The 25,455-nt window shown below is 47.1% G+C and overlaps 1 protein-coding gene across 5 annotated transcripts; it reads right to left on the bottom strand.

Moving 5' to 3' along the window:
- Positions 1-1,962: 1,962 nt before the first annotated feature.
- On the bottom strand, positions 1,963-22,208 carry marveld2a (MARVEL domain containing 2a). 5 transcript variants are annotated; one of them, XM_030085193.1, is made up of 9 exons: positions 21,841-22,208; positions 21,089-21,176; positions 14,391-15,359; positions 10,848-11,068; positions 8,345-8,380; positions 5,001-5,158; positions 4,414-4,585; positions 4,213-4,263; positions 1,963-2,577 (listed from the first exon to the last, which is right to left on the bottom strand). In XM_030085193.1, exons 3-9 carry the CDS (start codon positions 15,340-15,342, stop codon positions 2,458-2,460), a joined length of 1,710 nt encoding a protein of 569 aa, XP_029941053.1. In that variant the 5' UTR covers positions 15,343-15,359; positions 21,089-21,176; positions 21,841-22,208; the 3' UTR covers positions 1,963-2,457. The 5 variants fall into 5 exon arrangements, with proteins under 5 accessions (XP_029941053.1, XP_029941052.1, XP_029941051.1 ...); XM_030085192.1 differs by having other exon boundaries at positions 21,122-21,176; XM_030085191.1 differs by having other exon boundaries at positions 21,845-22,208.
- Positions 22,209-25,455: the final 3,247 nt, after the last annotated feature.

Raw genomic sequence — 25,455 nt, 5'->3', positions numbered from 1 at the left:
GAATTCAGACAGCGTTGGATTGTCTCCGTGAGGACGTATTGTCTGCAGGCTGTGTTGAGGTTCAGGCGCTCCAGTTCAGGTTAGAACCTTGTTACAACAGTAATAGTTACACATCCAAAACAGGGAGAATAAATAATCATTGTAAATAAAGTGTTAGAAATGAGAAATTCATGTTGGATGCCTCAAGAGGAGAAAATTAGATACAACTTAATTACAGTAGATTAGAATACTGCTTGTAGAGGTTGTTGGTGTGTGTGGCAACCCATAGAGAGCCATGGCAGAAATATAAATTCATGAGCTATGTGGCAATAACCATTGAAACTTCACTTTTAATAATCACAGAGCAATAAGCGACTTAATGTATCAGTAAAATAATGATGAAATTAAATATTTATTTAATTTTACAGAAAATATAATTTAAAAAAGAAATGTATCACAAGGAATGTCACAAGCCATAAATGTAAAACAATTTTCAACCAGTAAAATGTCTTTAGAAACAAACATTCATAAACATTTCTTGGTTTTATCACAAATCCAAGCTTTCATTTTTTTCCAGCCAAGTGAATTTAAATAAAATGAAGACTTTTCTTTTGCTGAATAATGAGGACATTGACCACAGAAGTATATTCTCACACAGAAAGCACCACTTTATCACTTAAATTATTAAGAAAAAGGGCATTCACAGCAAAATATTTACAACCAACCAAACTTCCATCGTCAGACATGTTCAGGGTTAAAAAAGGAAACAAACGTTCATTTTTCAGGCACTTTGAAATATTCTAATGTCTATAAAGTACAAAATTGTTATTCTTTGAAATGGTAGAACAAAGAGCTAAAAATACAGGTTATAAATCTGTTACAGGACTCTGATGCAGTTTCCCAGGCTGCAGACGCCTCGTTGAAATGGCAGATTTTTCTCCCAGTGATTTGTACTTCAAAAATTCACATTAATGTTGTCAGTTCTCCATTTAAGTGGTGAGTCTCAGCTAAAATCACAGTACACATTCTTTTAAGTTTGCATATTTAGACATTTTCTAACAATCCAGTATCGCTTTCAAATGTTCAGTCTCTTCAAATATTGAACTATGACATTGGATTTGTTTGGCTTTTTTTTAATCCTCCAAAAAGCACATTTAAAATTCACTAATCTACCATATTTCAGGTAATAAATACATAAAACCAGGTAACCTACAGGATCCTGGATGTAAGGCTTGGGAGGATTTGAGGCCCTCTGTTAGTCGTAGTAGTTAAGACAACAGCAGTGGATTTTATGGATAACAGAAATTCATCATATTTCAGTGTTTGTGTGTTGGGGGTTTTTGTAACAACCTGGCAATAGAGTTACACACTCTGCAATGAACCGGATGACTAAAACTTCCACTATGCCTTCTTTTGATCGGCAAACTGCGGAAAAAGTTCTTTTTCCATGAAGTGTAGTTTGATCCATGTGTTGTTACATTAGTGGTGGCACAAATTATACTAATAAAAGGATTTCTTTAATGCTCCAGAAGTAATATATGAAGTGTAACGTTACCACAAAGCTGATTTTACTGGTTAAATTGGTCCAAATCAATAAACTATTGGTCGTTATGAAGTAATATCATGAATTTGAGCACAAGTGAGGATAAAGCAGTGGAAAGGTGTTTTAAGAAAAAAAAAAGAAATGGATCAAACTCAGACTGAGCAGTGGAGGCAAAATGTGTGACTTTTCCTTTCCATTGATTTTCTGTTTTAGCTGGAACATTTCTCCGGGCCGAGCGACCCTGAAAAGGAAGGAGCGGGCCAGAAAACGGGTGGAAGGAGTGATTCCTCCTGGAACAGGGTGTTTAAAGTTCCACTGAACTCCATGCTGAGATCTCACCGGTGAGGTCTCAATGCACCACCTAATGGTACAAAGTGGTATTACAGCACTGTGGCTCACTAGTAAGGCCATTTATTTGACAATCTGATGATGTTTCAATGAAAATATTCCAATCTGCACTTTAATCAAACTTAATTTTGGAAACTGGTGCTATATTCAAACAAATAACAAGCTTTTTTTTTTTTTAAATTTAAAACATCTGTAAAGGTGGAGACGGGCACTTCCACTCCATACCCGTGAAACTAACAAATACCAGTGGCTTTTAGGTTGTTCCTTTGCATTTTAAGTTTAGCTGTTAAAGAATTGTCACACATTGGCTGTATCACTGGTTTTACACTTAAAATGACCAGAGATGTCACAACTAGCGAGTTTTAAATATTCGTCAACCTGAAAGGAGTGATTGCTGATGTTTAGTGTTTTCAGACTGAGGTGTTGAATCATCCCATTTAGAATAAAGCGCTTTCTAAGTCCTCCGAGATTCTTCTGGACGTACATAAAGACCAGCAGGGAGGCGTTTTTCTGACTGAACTGCCTCCTGTAGGTTTCTCTGCTCGCTGTTCCCGTAGTAGCAGCGTTCTTGTAGTTTGTCTCCTGGCTCAGCTGTAGCCGTCGTTCCACTCCATGACTTTATCGTACTCCTGGATCTTCTGCTTGATGTGTGACAGTTTGCTCTTCAGGTACTCGCAGCGCTCCTTCTTCTCCAGGAAAGTTGGATCCTGCAACACCATCAACCACACTGAGCCTCATTTATCAGCATAGCGTAGAAATGAGCGCAGGATTCATCGTACGGCATAAACAGACCCCTGTGGGTTCATGAAACTTATGAAGCTTTCAGACCTGACTGATGTCAGCGTACAAGTGATTGGGTCTTGATAAATACAGCGGCAGAAATCAATCATCATTTACATGCCTTGCAATTAAATATTCATGGTTCAGAAGCCCCGCCCACCGAGGTCAAACACAGAGGAGAAACCTTGGCGAGAAAACAAACTTTTCTGAGCTGGAAATTGATCCACTCACATCTGAAGTGGAGGTAAATAAGGACGAGCTCTTTGGAAGAATAAAACCTGGAGCTACAGGAGCCAGAAACACTGTCTGGAAGAAGATCACAGCCAGACCCAGGACCCGGGCTCTGCTGGTCCCCGGTTCTTCAGGTCCTCTGGTGGCTCCAGGGTAAAGAGCAAGGCCTCTCTCAAGCCCACATTATTTCCCTCAACACAAAACCTCAGAAAAAGCAAACAGACTGATCTGATCAATCTGAACACAAATAAAAACTGAAGGCAACTAAACCTTCAGGTCTTGGTTTGTGGGGACAAAGATACGGAAACTATTTAAATCCACCAACTGGATTTATGATGTTTGATGAAACGGATGAAACTCCCTCTCTTTTGGAGAGAAGTGGATGACTTTTTGGTCCTTCAATATAAAAAAAGGTAGAAAACGCTCAGTCATGGCAACTGTTGTGTCTGAAAAACATTCACTTTTTTTCCCCTGAGTTGCAGGACGTACTGCGGAGCGGCGGCAAAACCACAGCTGTGCATGGAGCGCGCCACACGGGGCCTCACGCCGCCTTGTGCCACACGGGGCCTCACGCCGCCTTGTGCCACACGGAGCCTTGTGCCAGTATTTCCAAAATGTTCCACCTTGAGAGTGGTTTTCAGCGGCTCCTGCTGTCATCCACAGTGTAGCTATTTCAGTGGGAATTCTTTCTTTACCCCGTCAGGATACATCAATAATAATGGCTTGAGTTTTTATGCTGTAGGTGTTACGTCTTACAGGTAATGTGCTCTGTGAGTTCCCAGGTTTTCAAGTTACCTGAACGGACCGCCGGGGTGTGAGTGGCTGGGAGGGAGCAGGGGCGGGGCCAGGAAGTTTGTGTGTGTGTGTGTGTGTGTGTGTGTGTGTGTGTGTGTGTGTGTGTGTGTGTGTGTGTGTGTGTCAGAAAAGCAGAGAGCGCACAGCCTCTCAGCTGTTCTTTCTTCAGGTTAGACTGTTGTTTTGCTGTAGTGTTGGTGTGGTTACAGCCACAGTAAGCTTAATAAACCAGCGATATGACGTCCAACTCGCCATCCGTCCAATCGGACCGCTGGACGTTACATTATTACTACCCGGTGCGCCTTATGGCCCAAAAAACACGGTAAATGTGTCTCTAATATTTCTAAGAACACTTGATTAAAGTGTATTGACAATGCTGACGTATTTAAAGTGACTTTTTTCTTCCCAGAGAGTCATTGAAGATGATGGATACACGGGGCAGCAGGTGCTCATATTTGATCAATGAAGATCTGTCAGCCGGTGAGAGCTGTTATTCTTTATGACACAAAAACGACAAGAGGGGAAAAAAATCTCACGTTTTTCTTCCTCTGGTAGTCCTGCAGGATCCTGCTGATGCGATCAGCCTCCTGCAGAAAGACAGCCAAGCCACATTCAAGTCAGCGGTTTAACACAGAAACCCAACAGCAGTCTGAGCGGAGCCACTGAGGAATGCGGAGGGCGGAGGGGAAACGCCGGCGCACACAGGAAGCGTCAGGACCAGGAAGTGAGCGGCTCACCAGCTGCGTGGCCGGGTGCCGGGGCAGGCCGCGCATCATGGCGTCCATCTCCTCAAACCTCTTCAGCGTGGCCTGCACGTCGGCGTGCAGCTCCTTGTACTCGGCGTACTGGTCGTTGAACACGGCTCGGTACTGGTCTCGCTCCTCGTCAGAGCGGATCGTCGGGTATTTACTGCAAGGAACAGAGTCAGCGTTCATTCCGGCAGGAGCGTGTCGGGCTGAACAGGACTTCAGCAGCGGAACATGACGGACACTGAACTTCTGTAAGCATGCGTGTGTGTGTGTGTGTGTGTGTGTGTGTGTGTGTGTGTGTGTGTGTGTGTATTGGACTGTTGGCTTTGCGTCTGTTCACCCATGTAAGAATGAATGAATGAATGTAAGTATGCAGACATGCGCGTCTGCAGATGTTGGTCAGACAAAATAAGCATGAACATACAATTTTTCAGATCAAAAGTGATTTATGAACAGGAAGTATCCGTTCAAAGACAGAATTCTATCAGATACTTCAGGATTTCATTTTGTGTGGTGCAATGAGAGGTGAGAGGAATTGATTTCTCACTAAAGAGTCGCTGGATCTGATCACTCACGCCATGTAGTCGGGTACGATGACCGGTTTGGGGATGTGACCCGACGGGATGACCCCCTGCAGCACCTTGGCGGGAGCGGCGTCGGGGACGGAGCGGATGGGGACGACCGAGGAGCCTCGCTCCTGCTCCGGCGCTCTGGGAGCAGCAGCTGGAGCCATCTGCAGACAGGAAGCCCTGAAGCTCCAGCACGCTTCAGAAGAACTCAACAGCTCCACCCAGCTTCCTGTGCTGCAGATTCTTTTCTGTTTTTATACTTTATCTTTATTTTAGAAGTTTTTTTTCTCATGAAACAAACGTAACAACGTGAGGAGCAGACAGGGTCGTTACAGATTCAACATGAATACCGAGCCATTTTCTTACTGCCGTCTCACACTGAACCAACAGAATCTGTATGAAGTATCTCTCTTTTCTTCATGGTTGTTGGTAAATTCCTTAAATCCAAAAAACTGACAGAGGAGTCTATGTCTGAACCTAAAATTGATCTAATTTCCTTTAAAACAATTTCCCAAAATGGTAAAAACGTAGGACACTCCCAAAAGCTGTGGAAATGTCCCGCAGCCGAATCACCACACATCCTCCAACAGAGACCAAGCTCCGGCCTGCTCGTCCGGGACCTTTTGGTTTTCGGGGTGATAAAAAATCTGGGGATGTTTTTCCAAGCGAACTCCCTCTAAAGGCCCGAGCTCTGAGTGGACGTGGAGCCAGTCCTCTGCAGGTATCTGTACTCCAGTTTCTCTTTCCCATCCATCTTTAACATATGCTGTGGAGTCGCCTCTGTCTGCAAGGATGTGGATATTTTGGAGATCAACTTTCTGATGGAGCTACCTTCTTGTACCTCCATGAATATTTTAATCAGATGTAATCCTCTGTCTGCTGAGAAATGTTGTTGTCATAGTAATGTCTCAGTTGAAGCTATCTGAAGAAATCATGAATCTCGGTTAAAGTTGCTCTTGATTGTTTGGAAAGCGAGTCTATTGTTTGTTATTGTTGAAAATGCAGTAATTGCTGAGTGTCTCCAGTATTTAAATCTGTTGTCTAGTTTACCGTGGACTATCCAGTGTACTATTGGTGCATTTTGTTCAAATTCTTTGTCTTTGAGTACTTTTTTCCAGATGTTCAATGGACTGGAGGGAGGGAGTTTTTTCCAAACATGAGCTTTACGTCTCCTACTAATGAGGACAGAAGCGTGTTTATTAGGTCTTGTTCTCTGGTTTTCCATTTGGCCTCATGTGTGGCGTCACGCCAGCAGACGGGGTAGCGTATTGTGCTGCTCTGTAATGGTTTTCTAGGCAGGCAGAGCCAGCCCACCTTTGTGCCTTGGAAGTTGTGAGGTCTGAAATCTCACTCTTGTTTTTTCTGTCTCCCAAATAACGGATGACATCATTCTATTCCTTTCATTAAACTGCTCGGGAGGTATTTCCACCGGCAGTGACTGAAAGGCAGGACGTTCGTCTTTACTGCTATACTACATATTCATTGGGAGTAGTTGTTTTCATGTCTGCAGTAACGGGGTAAGTGTTATCATAAGTGGAAGTCAAGTCCTTCGGTATCTGAACTCCTAAATATTTAATCATGTTGTTTTCCCACTTAAAAAGACACTTCCTGGAGATCATCTCCCCAGGTATGTAGTTGAAAGTAAGGGTCTGTGTTTGAGGCAGGTTTATCGCCAGAACATGAACCAACTTTCATTAACAGGGACAGTACTTTCAGTAAACTTTCTCAGGATGGTTAAGTGTCATAGGAATATCATCTGCATTTGCTGAGTCTCTCCATTCTATCACCGTCCTCTCTGATCGCCTCGATCGATGAACAGGGCAGAGAGCCGGGCTGAGGGCGCATATCTGTCTGTGTTGAAACCGGGTTTTGCAGATGCATATTTGTACAGCACTGTTGCACTTTATCTTGTATTATTGGTTCACTGTGTATAACAATATGTTTTTTTTGGGAATTTATACTATTATAACTGCATTCTCAATAGTCAGTTTTATTTCAATACAACTCCGGAAATCCGGGTCACGTGAGCGCCCGGTCCACGCCAGGCGCGGGGTGTGGTCTTGTGTAGGGTAGGCCCACAGCCGGTTCATGGCGAGCTGGCGTGTGGCGCAGTAACCAGGCTGTGGCTGCACAAAAGTGATCGTGGCTCAGACGTGTAAGTTTCCTTTTATCCTCATTTGATTCACTGCTAACTTAATCCTAAATTATACTGATTGCTGCACTGTGTGTTTTCACAGGGGAACTTTTTCCTTGTTGACATTTGTACAAAAAAACCCTTTTAAAAATTGAGCTCAAAATAAAAACGAGACTATGGACTACAGTGGTCATTTCAAAGGGGCAACATCTGCATTTACATTCAGACAGATTCCCATTTATTTGAATTCTGGCTGCTGGTGAGCAATTTAAAGATTTCAGGCATCCTGAGTCCTTTTGAGATCAACAATCCCACGGAACTGAATGGAAAGCCTCTGCATCAAGCCTCATAACTACTGATTCTTTGCTGGTTTTTCTCATATTGTCAATACGGTGTAGTGCTCGCCTGACACAGTCCTTCTTGTGTTTTTGTGGTTTTAGAAAACCAGTTTGATCCGGGTCAGTTAGACCCAGGATTGTGTTTTCCAAGTGTTTTGCCATTATAGATGCGAATAGGTCTGCATGAGCCACACAGTATTATCCTGACCAGGTTTAGGAATTACTGCTGGTCTCCAGGATTTTGGAGTCTCCCCTCCTTGTAGGACATGATTAAAGCAACCCTTTAGTGATGGCAGTATCTGGAGTCCTACCTACAACCTTATTTCCAAAACATGAGGCGGACTTTGAGGCTTCAGTTACTTGGTTCGCCAGGCGTCCAACTTCACTGGAGTCTCCTGTCCCTCCCTCTCACTCCTTATGGATCAAAGATATTCTCTACTTCGTTAAGATAGAGAAGGATGTACGTTAAATGGTTCTCTTGCCAAATTGAATAAAATCTGGAGGCTTTTATTCAAACGTGTTGAGGAAGTTAAGCCTTCTGCTGTTCCAGAATGATTCCCGTCACTGAGTTTCCCTGACTGTGTGTCCAGTGCTGACCGGCGTACATGTAGCAGCGAAGGAGAGAATTTCTTTTTCTATTTTTTCTTAACGATCTGTGCATTTTACATTTTACCCAATCAGACCGTGTGTTGAGTGGGAGTGGCTGTTTTCCCCCCAATCTTTTATCATATTTACATATCTTTGATGTATTTATTGTCGGTTTGGTTCCTATGTGTGATAAAGATAATATGTTCCTACGTTGTCTTTGAGACACCACTTTGTATACTTATTGTTAAAATTTTAAAAAACAAACTTGAGCAAAACGAAGAAAAACTCACCAACGTCCTCACAGGAACCATCTCAGACGGCTGCATCTGCACACGGAGAACATCCTGTTAGTACATGTGGAGCCGCCGACCGCTTCCTGTCCACTGATCCTGTTTAATTTAGTGAAACCGTGAAGAACCTGGGCTACTCATTACAAAGGCCTGAAGAGAAACTGGAAGAAACACGTTTCATGAAACATGTTCACTGCAGAAGAATGAACCCTGTTGATTGGCTGGACTGCTGTTGGAGATGAACCGGGAGCCGCGGCCGACGGATCTGCTCTGCTCCAAGACCGCTTCCTTCGTTCAGGCCCCAGGACCGCCGCTCCGCCTGCAGGCCCAGCAGGGCCCTGGAGCGGGGCGGGGCTCAGGCTCCAGAACTCCACCAGAACGACGGAGACGTCCTCCCATAAACGGACAGATAGAGGCTTATGGTAAAATACGGAGCCGTTTCACCGAGACGGCCTGAAGTGTGCAGTTCCACCCTGCCGGTGTTCCTCGAGATGGAACCCAGTGTGTTCTCCAGTGTGGTGTGAGGCTTGCTGCTCTGTTCAGGACCAAGCCAGGATTTACTACATTTTACTAAAATTTACCAAAAGCAGAGTGTCAGAGTACATGCTGAGTACGGTCGGACCCACGTCCATCTGGACACTAAAGACGGGTGATATAAAGCTCTGTGGACGCTGCACTCTCACTTCTCACTGTCTTTTTTGCATGTTTTGTTCTAGTTACAGAATTTTAGGTCTTCCAAAAGGTTCTGTATGGAGGTATGTTTACTTGGTTGTTGTTTTAAATATTTTATTAAACTTTCCAAAGGTCGGACGAAAATACAAGACCATGGAGAGAGATTTGGTGAGACTTCTGCTGTGTATTTACCATAAATATATGGTGATATGTAGACGTTATAGATGTTATTAAGGATATCATCTTGCCGTTATTTATATCTGTTGCAAATTGAAATTCTGAAGGCAATCACAGGATGTCATTCCACGAATCCTCACACATTTCAGTCAGGCGTTTCCAGCCAGGACACTTTATCCACATTTAAATTTAACATTTCTGAACAAACGTTTGGCACAGAATGCTTTGGCTCGTTGTGTGTGTGGACAGTTTAGGGGTGTGGTACCGCCACTGCATCGGTGGCGAAGGCGCACGAGGCTGGTGTCGCAGCCGCCGGCGGGCGCTGCTGCCCCGGGCACAGAGCACAGCCAGGACTGGACGTTTATCCATGATTCCCTGCAGCATCTCTCTTTCCTTATATTGGTTTTGCACCCTGCTAGGCGTTCAGGAAGACTTTCAGAGGGAATGTGAGGGACTGAGGAGCGAGTCGGGAGCTGCTCACGCTGCCTGGCAAACTAACCAGGAGGGTGTTGCACAAAAGTGGGATGAATCCATCCAGGATAAATGAAAATGCGCGGCTTGAGTCAGCCTAGTCGGTGTTTTCTCGGATTAATCGGTTGCACGTTTGCCGAGCCTGGATGAAAAGACGCGGCTTACTCCAGCCCGGTGGGAGCATCAGGATCAGTGGCGTTCACGGCGTTCTTCAGAAGACCACGACATCGATCACAGAACCACAGATTGAAAATGGAACAAGGACGAGCGTCTTCCTTCACCGGGACGAGCAGCAGTGTGGACTGTACCGCAGCTGCAGGGGGGGCTCACTTAAAAAGGGGGGGCCCAGAGCGAGGACCTTACACAAAACACATCCATTATTCCAGCCTGTACGTCTGCTTTAAGTGACGTTTAAGGCATAGCGCCCCCACGCTTCAATGGTGAGGACAGGTACTGCATGCAGGCGGCAGCTTTAAAGTGAAACAGTGACGCTCAGATCAGACACTGACAACGGCCTCATTCTGCTGTGATCCATGATTATGATCATACAAAAAATAATAATAATAATAATACAATAAAGTAAAAACACGGGGGAAAAAGCATTTTGTCCATATTTAGCCCCCCAAAATTTCATAAATCATGTTTTCTGTGGGCCTGATGTCTCAAAGGGGGGGCCGAGCCAGCCTACTTATTGTTGTTACTTATTGCAGGACTTGTATTAATGAAGAAAGGATTCTGAAATGTCTGTGTTGGAAGTTATTTTGTTCTTCATATAATCTGAGCAACAAAATAATACTGAAGTCAACCAGACCCTGCAGATGCAGCGACTACAGCTGGAAGGTTTGGCTGCAAGATGATTAAATGATGTAATGTGTGTAAAAATCAAGGAAATGCTGTAAGCCACGCCCACTTCTCACACTGCTGACAGCAGAGCAGGGCAGGATTAATCTGATCCTGGTAGTTAGCCTGCTGTGGAGCAGCGAGCTGCAGAGAGTAAATCACCGTGGTGACTGGTCCGGGATGAACTTAGCCAGCTTTTGTGCAACCGACTTGAGGCTAACTTTGTCCAGGATCACCACAGTTTGCCAGCTTAATCCCTGATCCTGGTTTTGTGCAGAACCCCCCAGGTGACCCAACGGGTGCTTTGAGGCTCCGCCCTCTCCTGCGGCGTGGGGCTCCATACCTCCTGTCCGTAGCGCTCGCGGTAGCGGCGGGCCGCCTCGTGCCTCCACAGCTTGAGGCACACGGCGGCGCCGATCAGGTACACCACCATGGTGACAAACAGGAAGATGATGGCGGCCGTCTGGCCCGCCTCCGTCCGGCAGAACGCACCGTTGATCCCGTTGTTGAAGACCGGGTACGAGCACAGGCCACCACGGGTCGTGTCCCGCACGTACACGATACCTGGAGGACACACACACAGAGAAACACACTCCTTCACGGAGGAACTCTGCAGTGGTTTCCGCTGTCAGATTTTCTAGAAGGATGTCCTTAGTGACGGAGTGACGGACTGGCATCTGGTCTTCATGTGTTCATCTTGTGTGTATTCCCACTCTTTGTCTTGTTCTGATCATTTGGCTGCTCAGAAACTATTCACACCACTTCACTTTCTCAATGATCTTCCTCAGAATTCTACACGCTGTAAACAAAACGCTTTTGCAAATGTTTTAGAAGCAAGCAGCGAGCTGTGGTCGTGTTTCCCGCGGCTGTCAGGACGCCTCTCGTTGTTTCCTCGTTTTTGAAGTTATGAAATCTCTTTCCGTGCGGTCGCTGTGTCTCCTCTGGTCCCTCTTGGGCTTTGTGTTTGTCTTTCAGGTCATTTCATGTCTTTTTCGCATCATTTTTCATATTTTTGGGATTATTTTAACTTGTGTTGGTTTCTTTTAAAAAAATAATTTGTGTGTTTTTGTATATTGTGTCTTTTTCAACTTTTTAAAAAGTTTTTGTCTTTCCTGGTGCTTCATCAGTGGCCTTGTTTTTTCAAAGGTCGCTGTGTTTAGTTTGAGGGTTTTCTGTTGTGTGTTGTGTTGTCTTGTGTGTTGTGTAGTGCTGTTGTGTGTGTGTTGTGTCAGGTTGTGCTGTTGTGTGTGTTGTGTTGTACAGTGCTGTTGTGTTGTGTGTGTGTGTGTTGTGTAGTGCTGTTGTGTGTAGTGTTGTGTGTGTGTGTGTGTGTGTCTGACCTGCAGCCTTGCAGAGCACAGCCAGAGCCAGGTTGTCAGGGGCCACCAGCTGGAGTCGTGTTGTGTTGTTGTGTCGTGTTCAGTGTTGGGGAGTAACGGAATTCATGTACTGCCGTTACGTATTTAGAATACTAATAATTAGTAACTGTATTGAGGTACAGTTACTGTTTTTAAATGTGGTATTTAGAATACAGTTGCCTTCATCATGCCATTGGAATACTCACGTCTTTTTCACGTTTCTTTTCTTTTTTTTTTTTTTTTAGTATCACCAAAATATAAATAAATGGTGTGTTGCGCTGGCTATCCCATACTTCAGTAACATGCATCTCACTCCTGCTCAGCATTCACACGTGTGGTCGAGTATGGATTCAGAGGAGGAGCCGTGCTGCTCGGAGCCACGACCACAACGGAATCAACCTTCCAGCAATGAAGGAAAAAGTGCATTCACGCTGTGGAAATTTAAGCATTTTTTTACTCTGAAAAAGGAGACGGGTCAGCGACATTTCACGGCGCAGTGCAATCTGTTTGCCAACAACCAAACTACTGTCAGCATCCAAAGACTCTACCTCTAACCTGCAGAAGCACCTTAAAGTAAGTATTTTTCCCTACTGTGATTTTTCCATTTAGCTTTGCTTTTAGTGGATGATTTGACAGTGCCATGTTGTTGTTGTTGCTGTGAGTTTTAATGTTAGCTAACGTTGGATACATGGATACGCTACCGTTAGCTATGCTTGTTGTGAGGGTTCTTTGGTAAATGTGCGTTAAAAACACTTTTCTTTTGATGTGCAATGGACGTCAGTTCACAATACTGTTACTGTGCAAAAATTGGTTTTATTGTTGTGACCGTATCATTTACAGGCAAAACACAGCAGAGAGAATGTGCCATTTGAGTGGAAGCTGGTAGCACGAAAGTCTGATCGACTCATCATTCATCTTTGATCAAATGGATGTCAATAAAGAGATATTAATGCTGACAAAAAAATTGTTGTAATTGGGAAGCGTCAGTGTTTTACAGAAGAGGATTAGGACCACTGAAAAAAATGAAGGTCCTACATTTTTTTTTTTTTTTTTTTTTTACTTTCTGGAGGCTCTGACTTTTAAGTCAGAATTCTGACTTTTTTTTTTTCTCAGAAAAACCTTCATATTTTTATTTTTTCCCCCAGTGGCTCTCTAATCCCTGAAGCAAATAAATAACAATAAAAGATATATGCTTGGTTTCCTCAAAATATGAGATGACTTAAATATGAAATATTGTGTGTGTTTTACAAATGCATACAATTTAAGTAATTGATAAGAGATACAAATCGTGTCATTTTGAAATCTTCTGTATTTTTCATGATGTATCCATGTCTGTCATCAAAAAATTAGAGCTTGTTTGTATTATTTTAATCATTAAAACTGGGTTTCTGTGTTTGTTGTTTCAGAGGAAGCATTCCAATGCAGTACTGCGAATTCCAAACACATCATCAGATGACTCCATTTCAAGCACACAGTTTTGGGCACCTGCACACATACTCAAAAACGACTTGATGATTTGTTGTTCGAGTACATCATTAACCTTGCCAGCAAGCTGAATTCTTGCGGTATTTGTTCTCACACATCACGAGAATCCATCTTGTACTGCTCGGGATCAGATTTTTTTCGGTCGGACCAATCACGCGTCGTTTAGGGCGGGACATCAAGCTTTGACGGAAGCAGGAAGTGACGGACTGCTAATACTATTAGCACGGCTAGCGAAAACAATGGATGTCCCGACAGCGATTAAATCTGTTTTGGATGAATCCTCTGTTGCATCTTAGAAAAACGATCAGCAAGAGGTTTTTTCTTTGCAGTGATTGGCTGAAACTAAACATGGTTAGGCGGGCGCACTGTGTCCTTGCATCCAATGAACGCAAAGAGTTCTACAGCAAGTCCCTCCTTCCCCGAACGGATTTGCCGAGTGAAATCCCAGATCGACGTGAAGCAATTCGTTGCTGCTCATGTGAAGATGGCTTTTGCCAGGTTAGTACATCATAGCCGATGGACAACCTTTTTCCCTGGTAGAGAATGCACCATTTTGGAAAATGATTAGACAGCTGGTGCAATTTTCAAGCATGCTGTCACTTTATTACAGAAAACAGAATTTAAATCTGTTGATACTTTAATAAATTTAAGAAAATAATTAAAGTTTAAGGGTTTTATTTTTGCCTATCAATACATGTTTAGCACTACAGTGCCTTTTATTTCCTGCAGGAATAGCTACAAATAAATAACAGGTTTCGTACACTTGAACTTTTTTTAAGCGTACGTATTCTAGTATTCAGTACCAAGATTAACCAATGTAACGGAATACATTACAAAATACAATTTAAAGCAGGTATTCAGTATTCTGTAACTAAATACCATTTCCAAGTATTCTCCCTAACACTGGTCATGTTGCTGTGTGTGTTGTGTCGTGTTGTTCCGTATTATGCTGTTGTGTGTGTGTGTGTGTGTGTGTGTGTGTGTGTGTGTGTGTGTGTGTGTGTGTGTGTGTGTGTGTGTGTGTGTGTGTGTGTGTGTCTGACCTGCAGCCATGTAGAGCACAGCCAGAGCCAGGTTGAGGGTGAACTCGGTCAGGGGCCACCAGCTGGAGTCCAGCAGGATGGAGCGGTAGTACAGGGTCATGCCCAGCACCAGCAGGATGACGGTGACCAGCCAGGCCAGCCCCGCCACCACCAGCACGAAGGCCGTCTTGGGTCCGGTGTAGTAGGAGCCCCCGGCGCCGGCGCCGTAGAAGCCAGCGCCGTACGCTCCGCCGGGCGGCGAGTAGCCGAACATGTTGAACCACTCGTTGTCTTTGTGGATGTAGGCGCAGACGCAGGCGAAGACGGCGGCGCCGAGCAGCAGCTCCACGCAGCCCAGGATCCTCAGCAGCCCCGCCCACGACTTCATGTAGGCGTAGCGCTGGTGGTACTCCTCCACCCGCTCGCTGTAGCTCCGCCCCGTGCGGTAAGTGCGCCCTGACAGCGACTCACGACCGTCCCGGCCCTCCAGCAGCTCCTTGTGGGAGTTGTAGCTCCCGCCGGAGCCCCCATAGGGGTCTCGGTAGGAGCCGGGGGCGGAGGGGGAGTGTGGGGGGGAGCAGCGCACGCCCTGGGTGGTGCTGTTGTTGTTGTTGTTGCAGGAGGAGGCTGGCATGGACCACGCCTTCTGGCTGCTGCTGCGGCGGCTCCCTCTGAAGAAGTTCTTCCAGGAGTCGGGGATGAAGCGGTGCACCGGCTTGATGTCCAGGGCGGGGTCCGGCTCGTCCTCGCTCCCGCCGGGGTCCGACCCGCTCCCCACCGGCGGCTGGTCGGGCAGGGGCGGCGGGGGCAGCGGGTCGGCGCTCCGGGCGAGGCGGGACGCCGGCGAGCCACTCAGCGGTGGCAGGAGGCGGGGCGAGTCGGCCCGAGGCGGCGTGCCGGGAGGAACCTGGTCATAGTGGGGCAGCTGGCGGGCGCGCTCAGGGCGTCCGTACAAACCTCCGCCATTGGACATGAGGACACCGCTGGTCCCTGGAAACAGCAGCAAACACTCACCATCGAGACCACCAGACGAGCCGCTGACCTGCCTCAGCTCAGCGAGCATCTCTCCAATCAGCATTTAGTGATCACATTTAAAGGAGGGTATTATGCACAATCCACTTTTTTGAGCTTTGTATAAAGCTATAGTGACATTAAAAAGACACATGGAGTTGTTTCCTGAACCATTCACGCATATTTGAGCAATCCCTGAATCTCCCCCTGGCAGCCATGTTGAGAGCTGAAACGCTTGGTGCTGCACAGCTCCGCCCATAATGCACAGCTCCACCCATAATGTGCGAAGCTCCGCCCATAATGCACAGCTCACTCCCCCGCCCCTCTCCACTCACGGAGAATGCCATGGAGATGGACGCTCTGAGGGGGGCGTGTTGCTAATCTGAGGAGATTCTTAAAGAGACAGGGACTCATTTGCGTTTGAGGCAGCCTGATGCAGAGGAACATTTGATTCTACTTCGTGATATGCTTAGCCCACCTACGGGCTTCGCTATTGGTACTCCTCTTGGCGCCAGCCAATCCACTGAGACAAAACTGAAACCTGCGTACCAATCCTAGCCGCACGTTGGCACATCACCATGCCCCTCCCCGAGGGTACGTAACCAGCGGTTCAAGCGGCGGCTCTGCCTTCTTGTTCCACAGCCCTTGAGACTTAAAAGAAACCACAAGATCTTCGAGTCAAGATTCCAAGATTCTTCATGGCCCGAAGCCGGCGGAAGCATCAGCAGCAGCAACAGCAGAGTCTGTGCGTCGGAGAAGTCCACGCAGCTTGACGACTCCCTCTCCACCTTCTCCCGCACCAGCCGCCGTAGGGCCCCCCGATAGCCTGTGGAACACCTCGCGGGGCTCTTCACGTCCGCCGCTGGGCGCACCGGTCTCGCGCTCCCGCCGCAGCCTCTGGAGCCGGCGCAGCGCGATTTTGCACTTGGGCTAGCAACCCAGTCACGGACTCGGTCCCGGACTGCGGTGCTGTGTCCCGCTGTGCCATCTTTCCAGGCAAACATGCAGCGGGATTGGGGTACGCCGCGGTGAAAGGCTGCCGCGAATACTGCTGTGTGGACGGCTGGCCGCCGGTCTACGGACGTCGTGAGACTGTGCCTACTACCATGATCCTCTGCCTGGCCGGGCGGTAAGCCCGTGCTGCCGTCAGAGAGGGACAGGCGCATTGCGGGCTTTCTGGATAGAGGTTATGCTAGCGGCAATCAGACGTCTGCCCTAGCTAACAACATGATGTTCCTGCTGGGCTCCATCGACAAGATCTGCCACGACAGATCCCAGTTATCTCCTGAGGACATCGAGGAGATCCGGAACATGGCCGAGGTCTTGATGCGGATGTACCGCACCACCGCCATCAACGGAGGCCGCGTCATGGCCAGTGCCTAGCTTGCCATGAGGCACCTGTGGCTTGGTCTATCCTCCCTCTCAGAGCGGGATCAGCGAGGAGTCCTGGGACTCCGCCAGTCCACCTCTTCTATCTTCGGACCTGACATCCAGGTCATCATCAAGCGCCTGGAGGCGGCGGCGCGAGGCTGTCGCCCCGCACCTGCAGCCCCACCGTGAGTCCCACCCACAGTGGCGACATCCTGCGGAGCAGTGGAGGCCAGCCCCCTGGAGTTCTCTGGCGTCCGGCCAGACCCCGTCTACCTGCCGACCCTCCTGGGGTGCCAACCAGCCGAGACGGTCCCGCGCTCCCCAGCCGCGGAGCGCCCCGTCCGCTCATCCTGCATCTGTGGTGAAACATGTAAATAAAGGCCGTCAGGCCCGTTACATCTTCCCTAAAGAGCAACAATCCTCCCCTCTTTTCTGCGCTTGCATGACTAAAGCATATCAAGCTCGGCGGGGCTCTTTCCCTCCCTCCTCCCGCTATGTGATACAGCAGTGTAGCGAGGTGAGCGGTGCGCGCACGGAGCCGCCCGGACACGCCGGCCGTTGCCGGCTCTCCCTCCACGATCTCGCCGCGCTGCGGCCGTGGAAGTGGGTCACAGCAGCGAGCTTGGGCTGCTGACTCACCCACTCAGGGCAACGCGCAAGCGGAGCGCTGCCGAGGTCCTGCCAGTACCTTGCAAACGCTCCAGGCTGAGCCCTCCGCTGGTTTCTGCCTGCGCCAATACAGCGAAGCGTCAGAATGGTGGCACTGTGCCGGCCTGCGTCCCCGCTGTCAAGCGTGCGGACCCCGGCATCATTAGTGAGGTCAGCGGCCCGAGGGACCTTGGGATCACGCCGCCTCCGCCGGGTTTGTCTCAAACAAAGTGCTGGCTCGTGGCCCCGCGGCGGCCGCCTGCGCTGCTTCAATGGATGCCGCTTCCACGGCCCTTTTGTGGGGGACCCCCCGCCTCCCGAGGCCGGGAGGACGGGTGGGCCATCCCCCCAGGCCACAGTGTAACCACTCACACTCCACTTCCAGACGTGGTGTGCTATGCTGAGACCGCTTTCTCTCTGGCTGTCCAGGACGATGAGAAGCGGCTATGCCCTGCAGTTCGCATGTCGTCCGCCTCTCTTCGATGGGATTCTTCAGACGTGGCTTGCATGCCCTGCGGGGCAGCTGCTCTCGAAGCATAGGTGTCCTTGCTCCTACGCCGGGGCGCGGTAACTGGACCTGGTTAAGTCGGCGGTCGGGGAACCGTGGCCGATCCCTGACGGGCCCGACGCGCTGCTGAAGGCAAGGAGCGCCCTTCGGTCCCGCCCGGTCCTGGGCGGAAGACTCTTGGCCTGGAAGCTGAGAGGGTGAGATTAGTGGAACTAGATCTCCCCCCAGCGGTGATTTCCACCATCGAGAATGCCAGGGCCCCCTCTACTGTCAAGGCCTACAGGTCTCGGTGGCAGTTCTTCACGTCGTGGTGCTCAGAGAACGGTCTTGACTCGGTCTCCTGCGCTATCGGTGGAGTATTGGAGTTTCTTCAGGCCCTGCTGGACAGTGGTCACGCTGCATCCACTCTCGCGGTGTTTGCATTGGCCATTACGGCAGGCCATGGCGGTTTCGGCCGCTTTTCTACACGCAGTCACCCGCTGGTGAAGCGCTTTCTGCGTGGGGCGTGTTGGCTTAGGCCGCCCCCCAGGCATATGGTCTCCCCATGGGACCTCCACAATGTGTTGGATGGTCTGCGGGGGCCCCCCTTTGAGCCTTTGGAGCAGGCGGAGGGCTGTTTTCTCTCCTTTAAGGCTTCTCTTCTGTTGGCGCTAGCATCCGTCAAGAGAGTTGGGGACCTCTGCGCCTTGTCGGTCCACCCCTCCTGCATGGTGTTCAGTCAGGATAGGGGACTAGTGCACCTTTGGCCTAACCCGGCCTTTCATCCCAAGGTGATCATGTCGGACTTTCGGTCGAGGGTGATCCGGATCAGGGCGCTTGGCTCCACGCCTGGCTCGTCTGGGGATGACCCATGGCTATGCCCAGTCAGGGCTTTGCGCTGCTATGTTGAGCGCACAGCTGGCTTTCGCACTACGGACCAGCTGTTTGTGTGCCTCGGGGCCAGGGGATGTGAAGCCCCGCTGTCCTCTCAGCGTCTCGCCCACTGGGTTGGGGGCGCTATTGCAGCTGCCTATGAGGTTCAGAATCTTCCGCCGCCGGCGGTGATTCGTGCTTATTCCACACGGAGCATGGCTGCTTCTGCGGCCTGTGCAGAGGTGTCACGCTGGGTGACATCTGCCAGGCTGCCTTCTGGGCGTCCATGTCCACCTTTGTGTGTTCATATCTGACAGATATGTGCACAGACACTGTGGCCATGTCGGTTCTCAGCGCAAACGGGGGTTCTGTCGCTTGACCGTGTTGGCCTCGTCCGGCCCCGGTCTGCCTCCCGTGTGGGGTCGCGGACCAGGGGTTTATGTACCCTCGGGGAGGGGCGTGATGTGCCAATACACAGCTAGGATTGGTGCACAGGTTTCAGTTTTGTCTCAGTGGATTGGCTGGCGCCAAGAGAAGTACCAATAGCGAAGCCCGTAGATGGGCATGCAAACACTGGTAGAACTGGAGTTACGTTAAGTAACTACTCATTTAAGTTGTTTTTGACACATGCAGCTTTCAACATTCAACTTTGGGCAAATTTGTTGCTTGTGTGCTGTAGATTGATACTAAAGGGCTAAATAACATCCAATAACCCCCCTTTAATAAGGTTTCTGTTCTTTCAGGCTCATTTTAGTCTTTCTCTGGTCATTTCAAGTCACTTTCATTCTTTATGACAGCTTTTCTGGACATTTCATTCATTTTTATTCCTTTTCTGGTTTTACTCCGTTAATCTGGCAGCTTCACAGTTTGAATCTTGCTTCACAGAGTTCTTGTAGAGTCATATCCATGGTGGTGTCAACACTTACGAACACGTTCTTAGTCCTTTTCAGTCATCTCCAGTGACTTTTGTTGTGTTGTAAGTATCACCAATAGTTTTTTCTGGTTGATTTCAGTATTTTAAGCCATGTTTTTGGTCAGATTCTGTCGACTTCAGACACTGTAGGATTGTTTTGAGGTTGCTTTCAGCCTCTTCTGTGAGTTAGTAGTATGCTTCTGCTGCATGTCAGTCTATTTGAGTCCGTCTCAGGTGACTTTCAGTGTTGTAATGAGTAGGTCCATTAAAGCCTACTTGAAAATGTAGTTAACTGTCAATTAATTAAACAAACAGACTGTCACTTAAAGGGATACTTCAACATTTTGGCAAATTGGCCCATTTTGCACAACTCCTTAGTCATTTCGAACAGCATACTTACTGTTTTGTGAGGATGAGCTGTTGTTTATTCAGAGGTGAGTCGGGGAAGGTTTTCGGGACGGACACAATGGAAGTGGATGGTATTTTTGTTCCCCCTCGTCAAACTCATCAAATACACAATCCAACAACCCCAAAACACTTTGGTGGACACGTTATAATCCACACATTCACTACGCTGTGGAACACCAACAAATAATATTGTAGCGTTACGACACTGAAGCAAATACTGGGAACTGCTTTTTCTTTTGAAATCACTACGCCCAGACGCCATGTTTAGTAAGTAGTTCCGTCTTAGCAATCTTCGCATAAACAACTCAATCTCGTAATTTTGCATTAATATTTCACAGCGTAGTGAATGTGCGGATTATAACGTGTCCACCAAAGTGTTTTGGGGTTGTTGGATTTTGTATTTGATGAGTTTGACGAGGGGGAACAAAAATACCATCCACTTCCATCGTGTCCGTCCCGAAAACCTTCCCCGACTCACCTCTGAATAAACAACAGCTCGCCCTCACAAAAAAAGTAAGTATGCTGTTCGAAATGACTAAGGAATTGCGCTAAATGGGCCAATTTGCCAAAATGTTGAAGTATCGCTTTAATAATTCATGTTGCGTTGTGACTACTTGTTTTAGCTCGAACCTAAAAGGACTTAAGCAAATCAACAACAGAAAAAAGGAGGAAACATAGAAAAGAAATACTCCCAAAATTCAATCCAACATTCATGCAAACAAAATGGGAAAAACAGCAGAAATTAAAAAGAGAAAAAAGAGCCCAGTACCCAATGAGAAGAGAGAAAAACCCCTTCAGCCCATCTGAAAGGAGAGTTTATCCCAGAATCTTCCATGCATGTCAGGTCAGGAATGCATTTTTGTGCTGCAGTTGTAATAAAAACCACAGGTGTTTGTGAGCATCAGGTTTCCTCCAATCAGCTCAGCAGCACAGCAATGCATTCTCTACACCCGCTTCATCTCCAGACCACGAGAGAACAAGGAGTGAGTATGAAGTTTTCTGGAGTACCTCTTTCACACGCAGTCACTCAACACGACTTACATTGGCCTGCAGGTCAGAACTCAAACCTGGCGTGAAGACAGAGCCGAGGAGACACCTGGAGAGCGAACATCAGGAGGAGGAGGTGAAAACCAGGCACAGCAGCTCCACTTCAAACACACATCCTAATCCATCAACCAACCACACTACACTGCAGCAGAGAGTACACACTGGTGAAGGCTTGATAGAAACTGCAGTCATGATCAGTCCTCCTGTTTTTAACCAGAGGAAGCATGGAACCCTGGGGAAGAGTACTGGCATTCTGATCATATTTTTCTTTAATTTCACTGGTCTTTGCTGGACTCTGGCGAAAACGGGGAAACAATAGTCCCGTCCGTGATTCATCATTCCTGAGGCCTGACTGAAAATCTGCAAAAACTTTGTTGGAATTGAATAAATCTGACACAGCTGGCCACTGCTGAACCTCTACTTCGTATTTAGAACATGAAAAATGCTATTTGAAAGCAGCACCACATTATCAGAATGTTTGAAAGTTAAAATCTTTCTATTTTTACTTCATTGACTCAGTGTGACCTGCAGGGTGTTTACAGATGTAATAACAGGGATCAGAGCTAAGTACTGAAGATTAAGCTTCACTGTCTGTTCTGAGGTTACGGGAGCAGACAGAGGAAGAAACAAACTGGCTGATTCTCCAGGGTGGAGAGAAACCCTGGCTGATTCTCCAGGGTGGAGAAGTCAGAGAGGGAAGGAGGCCTGCTCACCAACCTGCTGGCTCTCAGCCAGGAAGACTCGAACAGAGGAGAAAAAAGGCTCCAACTTCCACTCCACTGCACACACAGACCGCACTGCCGCCAGGAACCGGCAGATGCAGGGCTTTTCTGTCTTTTGCGGCGGGCTTTCGGTTGGTTTTGTCCTGAAAAAGCGTTGTTATGGCGGTAAACCTTTCGTCTGCGCGGCGTGTTTCCAGACAGGACAAACTGTAACTTCCGGAAAACCAAAGCGCCTCCTGGATGTTTGTTTCAGTCGCGTGAAAAAAGTTTTAATAAAAAGAAAAAAGGGTAAAGAAGAGAAGAGGTGAAGCTTCCACAGCCGCTCTCCTGCCTGGGGGGCTTCTTCTCTTCCTCCTCCTCCTTCCTCTCACTTCAGGAACACGACACCACCTCACACCACGTGACCCGCCCGGCCGCATGACGTCACCCGTGAAGGCAACTGGCGCGCGGCTCACCTGAGATATACACCGATACTGTGACGTCATCCGGTTCGTCGGGCATCAAGAACAACAATAAACCACAACAAGACAAACTAAGCGTCATGGCAGGGCGTCATAATAATAATAACAATGATAATAATAATCCTACTGTTACAATCAATAAAAAAATAATAATAAACAGGAAACGAACACTGCTATCAGCAGCCACACTGGTAAACATGATACTGTTAGTATATTAGCATTAATACTCTGTCTCTCTCTCTCTCTCTCTCTCTCTCTCTCTCTCTCTCTCTCTCTCTCGCCCTTATGATAGTAATTTTACCATTCAAACAATCCCTCATGTTACCATCAAACAACACACTAATGCTCACTTTCATTGAGTCAAGCAAACCTATAGGCCTCAGAAAGCAGAATAAAGTCACAAACCAGTTCACAAACTTGTTCTGAAGAACAAATACACATACGCATGCACACACACACACACACACACACACACACACACACACACACACACACACTAGCCTGGCATGCCAGACTGACTTTATGTGGTACACACAAGACAGTCTGGCACGGCGCCATTGGGGCATCATTTCAAACAGGCTGACGAGAGGAGGGACTATTGAGCGGAGAGAACCAATCCAAGAAACAAGGCTGCGACGCAACGACAATGCGACGTACACAGCGCTCCGTTGTAGTAGTTTTGTAGTCCAAAACATGGGATCATGGCGTGGAGTTTTACGTCGGTTTTACCCCCAAAATTCCACCAGATGCTTAAGCGACGCATCGCGTCTTGTTCCTGGAGTCAACGCACACCGGGAGCTCGGCGCAGCGCCGTTTAGAAGCAGTGACCTGAAGCGAATCACACAATTAAATACAAATTAAATCCATTTAAATGAAATTTAATTTAAAAAAGTTTCCCTAAAAGAACCAATGTGTCAAAAAATAATAAAACAAGAAAAAAAAGAGGCATTTTCATGAAAAACCAGAAATGATTTTAAAAAACACACAAAAATCCTAACAAACATCAAAATGACCAGAAAAATTGGCAGTAAACCTGAGAGCCAGAGGGCCGGGGCTGTAGTGGAGCCAGAGTGGGGGCAAGGGGGCGGTCGCCCCAGGGCCCACAAGGTCATAGAGCCCCATTTCATGTGATGTGTTCACATTTACTCGTAAGCAAATTATTATCATAAAATGTGCAGTGTGTGAGAGAAGGTATACCATATGACTGTTGGCTCCAATATGCCAATTCTTACATTACGACTGTCCATGAACGCATCAGAGCTGCCAGCCAGCGCTGATTGGCTGTGTGGCATAAACGTGTTTTTCCTTTTGCACTTGATCTGAACTCTTTGGAGGGAAGTTAAACAGTATGCTAAACACTATGCTAGCCGCTAGCGGTACTACCCAAAACCTAACATCAGAGCCACTGGTGAGTCAAAGAAACCTTCAGAAATATTATCTTTATCAGAATGCCTTAAACACCTGCCTGTTTGAATGTGCCTTGTGTTGCTCTCAACTACAAGAGACCGCCGAGTTTATTTCTTTTCTAATATATGTGAATTCCAAAAGACATAGATAGCTGTGTCTATATCTATCTGAATAGATTGTGTAATTTCAGACCAGCTGTGTTCATTTTATATTTAGCTGTATCAAAGATGGTGCAGATTTAGCCTGTGACTTTTTATCTGAGCTTTCAGCACCATGGACAGCGGATGCTCTGAGATGACAACTGTCAGGCTGCATTTGGGTGTGTGTGTGTGTGCGTGTGCGTGCACGTGTGTGTGCATGCGTATGTGTATTTGTTCTTCAGAACAAGTTTGTGAACTGGTTTGTGACTTTATTCTGCTTTCTGAGGCCTATAGGTTTGCTTGACTCAATAAAAGTGAGCATTAGTGTGTTGTTTGATGGTAACATGAGGGATTGTTTGAATGGTAAAATTACTACCATAAGGGCCCGTTGAGAATGCTCCCCCCCTCTGTACTGAGACCCACGCTCCGCCTCTGTCCCGGGGTACCGGTCCTTCATGATGAGTGTCATCTGGGCTGCCAGGCGTTCATGGAGTTCGGGTTCATGGCGTTAGTATGTGTGTCAGTCACTGTTGAAGTCCAGGCATTCAGTGCAAAGGGCCTTGCTCAACGGCACATCTGGCTGTCCCTCATCCTAACTGGCACCTGAACCCACCATCTTCCGATACACACACACACACACACACACACACACACACACACACACACACACACACACACACACACACACACACACACACACACGGTGCAAAATAAATACATACTGGATACTGTATTTCAGATGAGCAAAAACGTAAATATATCAAAAAATCAAAACACTGTCAAATTTTAAGTACAGATAGAAAACAACAAAAAAGTAAGGAAATAATGATTAAAAAAAAGTGAACAAATATACAACAGAGAGAAAGCAGTGAGGAGAATACAGTAAAACTGTAAAAGTAATTCATGAAATATGACAAACACAAAAGAGACTCGATTGTTTCAGACACCAAAGTCATCCAGTTGACTCGAAAGAATCACAAAGATCAATAAAATCAACACCTCATATAAGAGGAAATGAGTAAAACCCAGTAAAGAGATGAAGAAGGTGAGGAGTGGTTGTTCAGAGTCTGGATCATAAATCTGCTCTTTGTGCTGGTGTGTATTTGGGACTTTCTGTCTGTCGCTGTGCCGGCTGATAAGACGGAGCAGGGTGTGCCACGTTTTGTCTGGTTTCCCCTCCCTCTGGAACACCGGCGCTCCTCGGCGGCGACGGTCCAGGTTCTGGATGGTCCTGGACCATGGACCAGATTGGAGACTTGCTGCCACCTATTGACAGGAAATGATGGAAAATCAAGATCACAAGAAAGACACACTGAAATATTCATGAGGACTTTGGAATAATAATGGAATGATTAACAATTTCAAAAGTTAATAGCAAGGCCTGAAGAATTATGGAGTTCTTGACATCGAAGAGGTCAAAATTTCATTCACATTAAAAACACAGGAGGGCTGAGTTCAAACATTTGATTTATGCCTGTTGTTTAAAGCCAAACACAAACACAGATCCAGACTAACTATATATAGGTTAGTGTGTGACAGAGATGAGATGAGATGAGAAGGGATGAGATGAGATGAGACGAGATGGGATGGGATGGGAT

The sequence above is a fragment of the Salarias fasciatus genome (assembly GCF_902148845.1).
Source record: "Salarias fasciatus chromosome 7 unlocalized genomic scaffold, fSalaFa1.1 super_scaffold_4, whole genome shotgun sequence".
Lineage (NCBI taxonomy): Eukaryota > Metazoa > Chordata > Actinopteri > Blenniiformes > Blenniidae > Salarias > Salarias fasciatus.
This window is presented reverse-complemented; position numbering and strand designations above follow the sequence as displayed.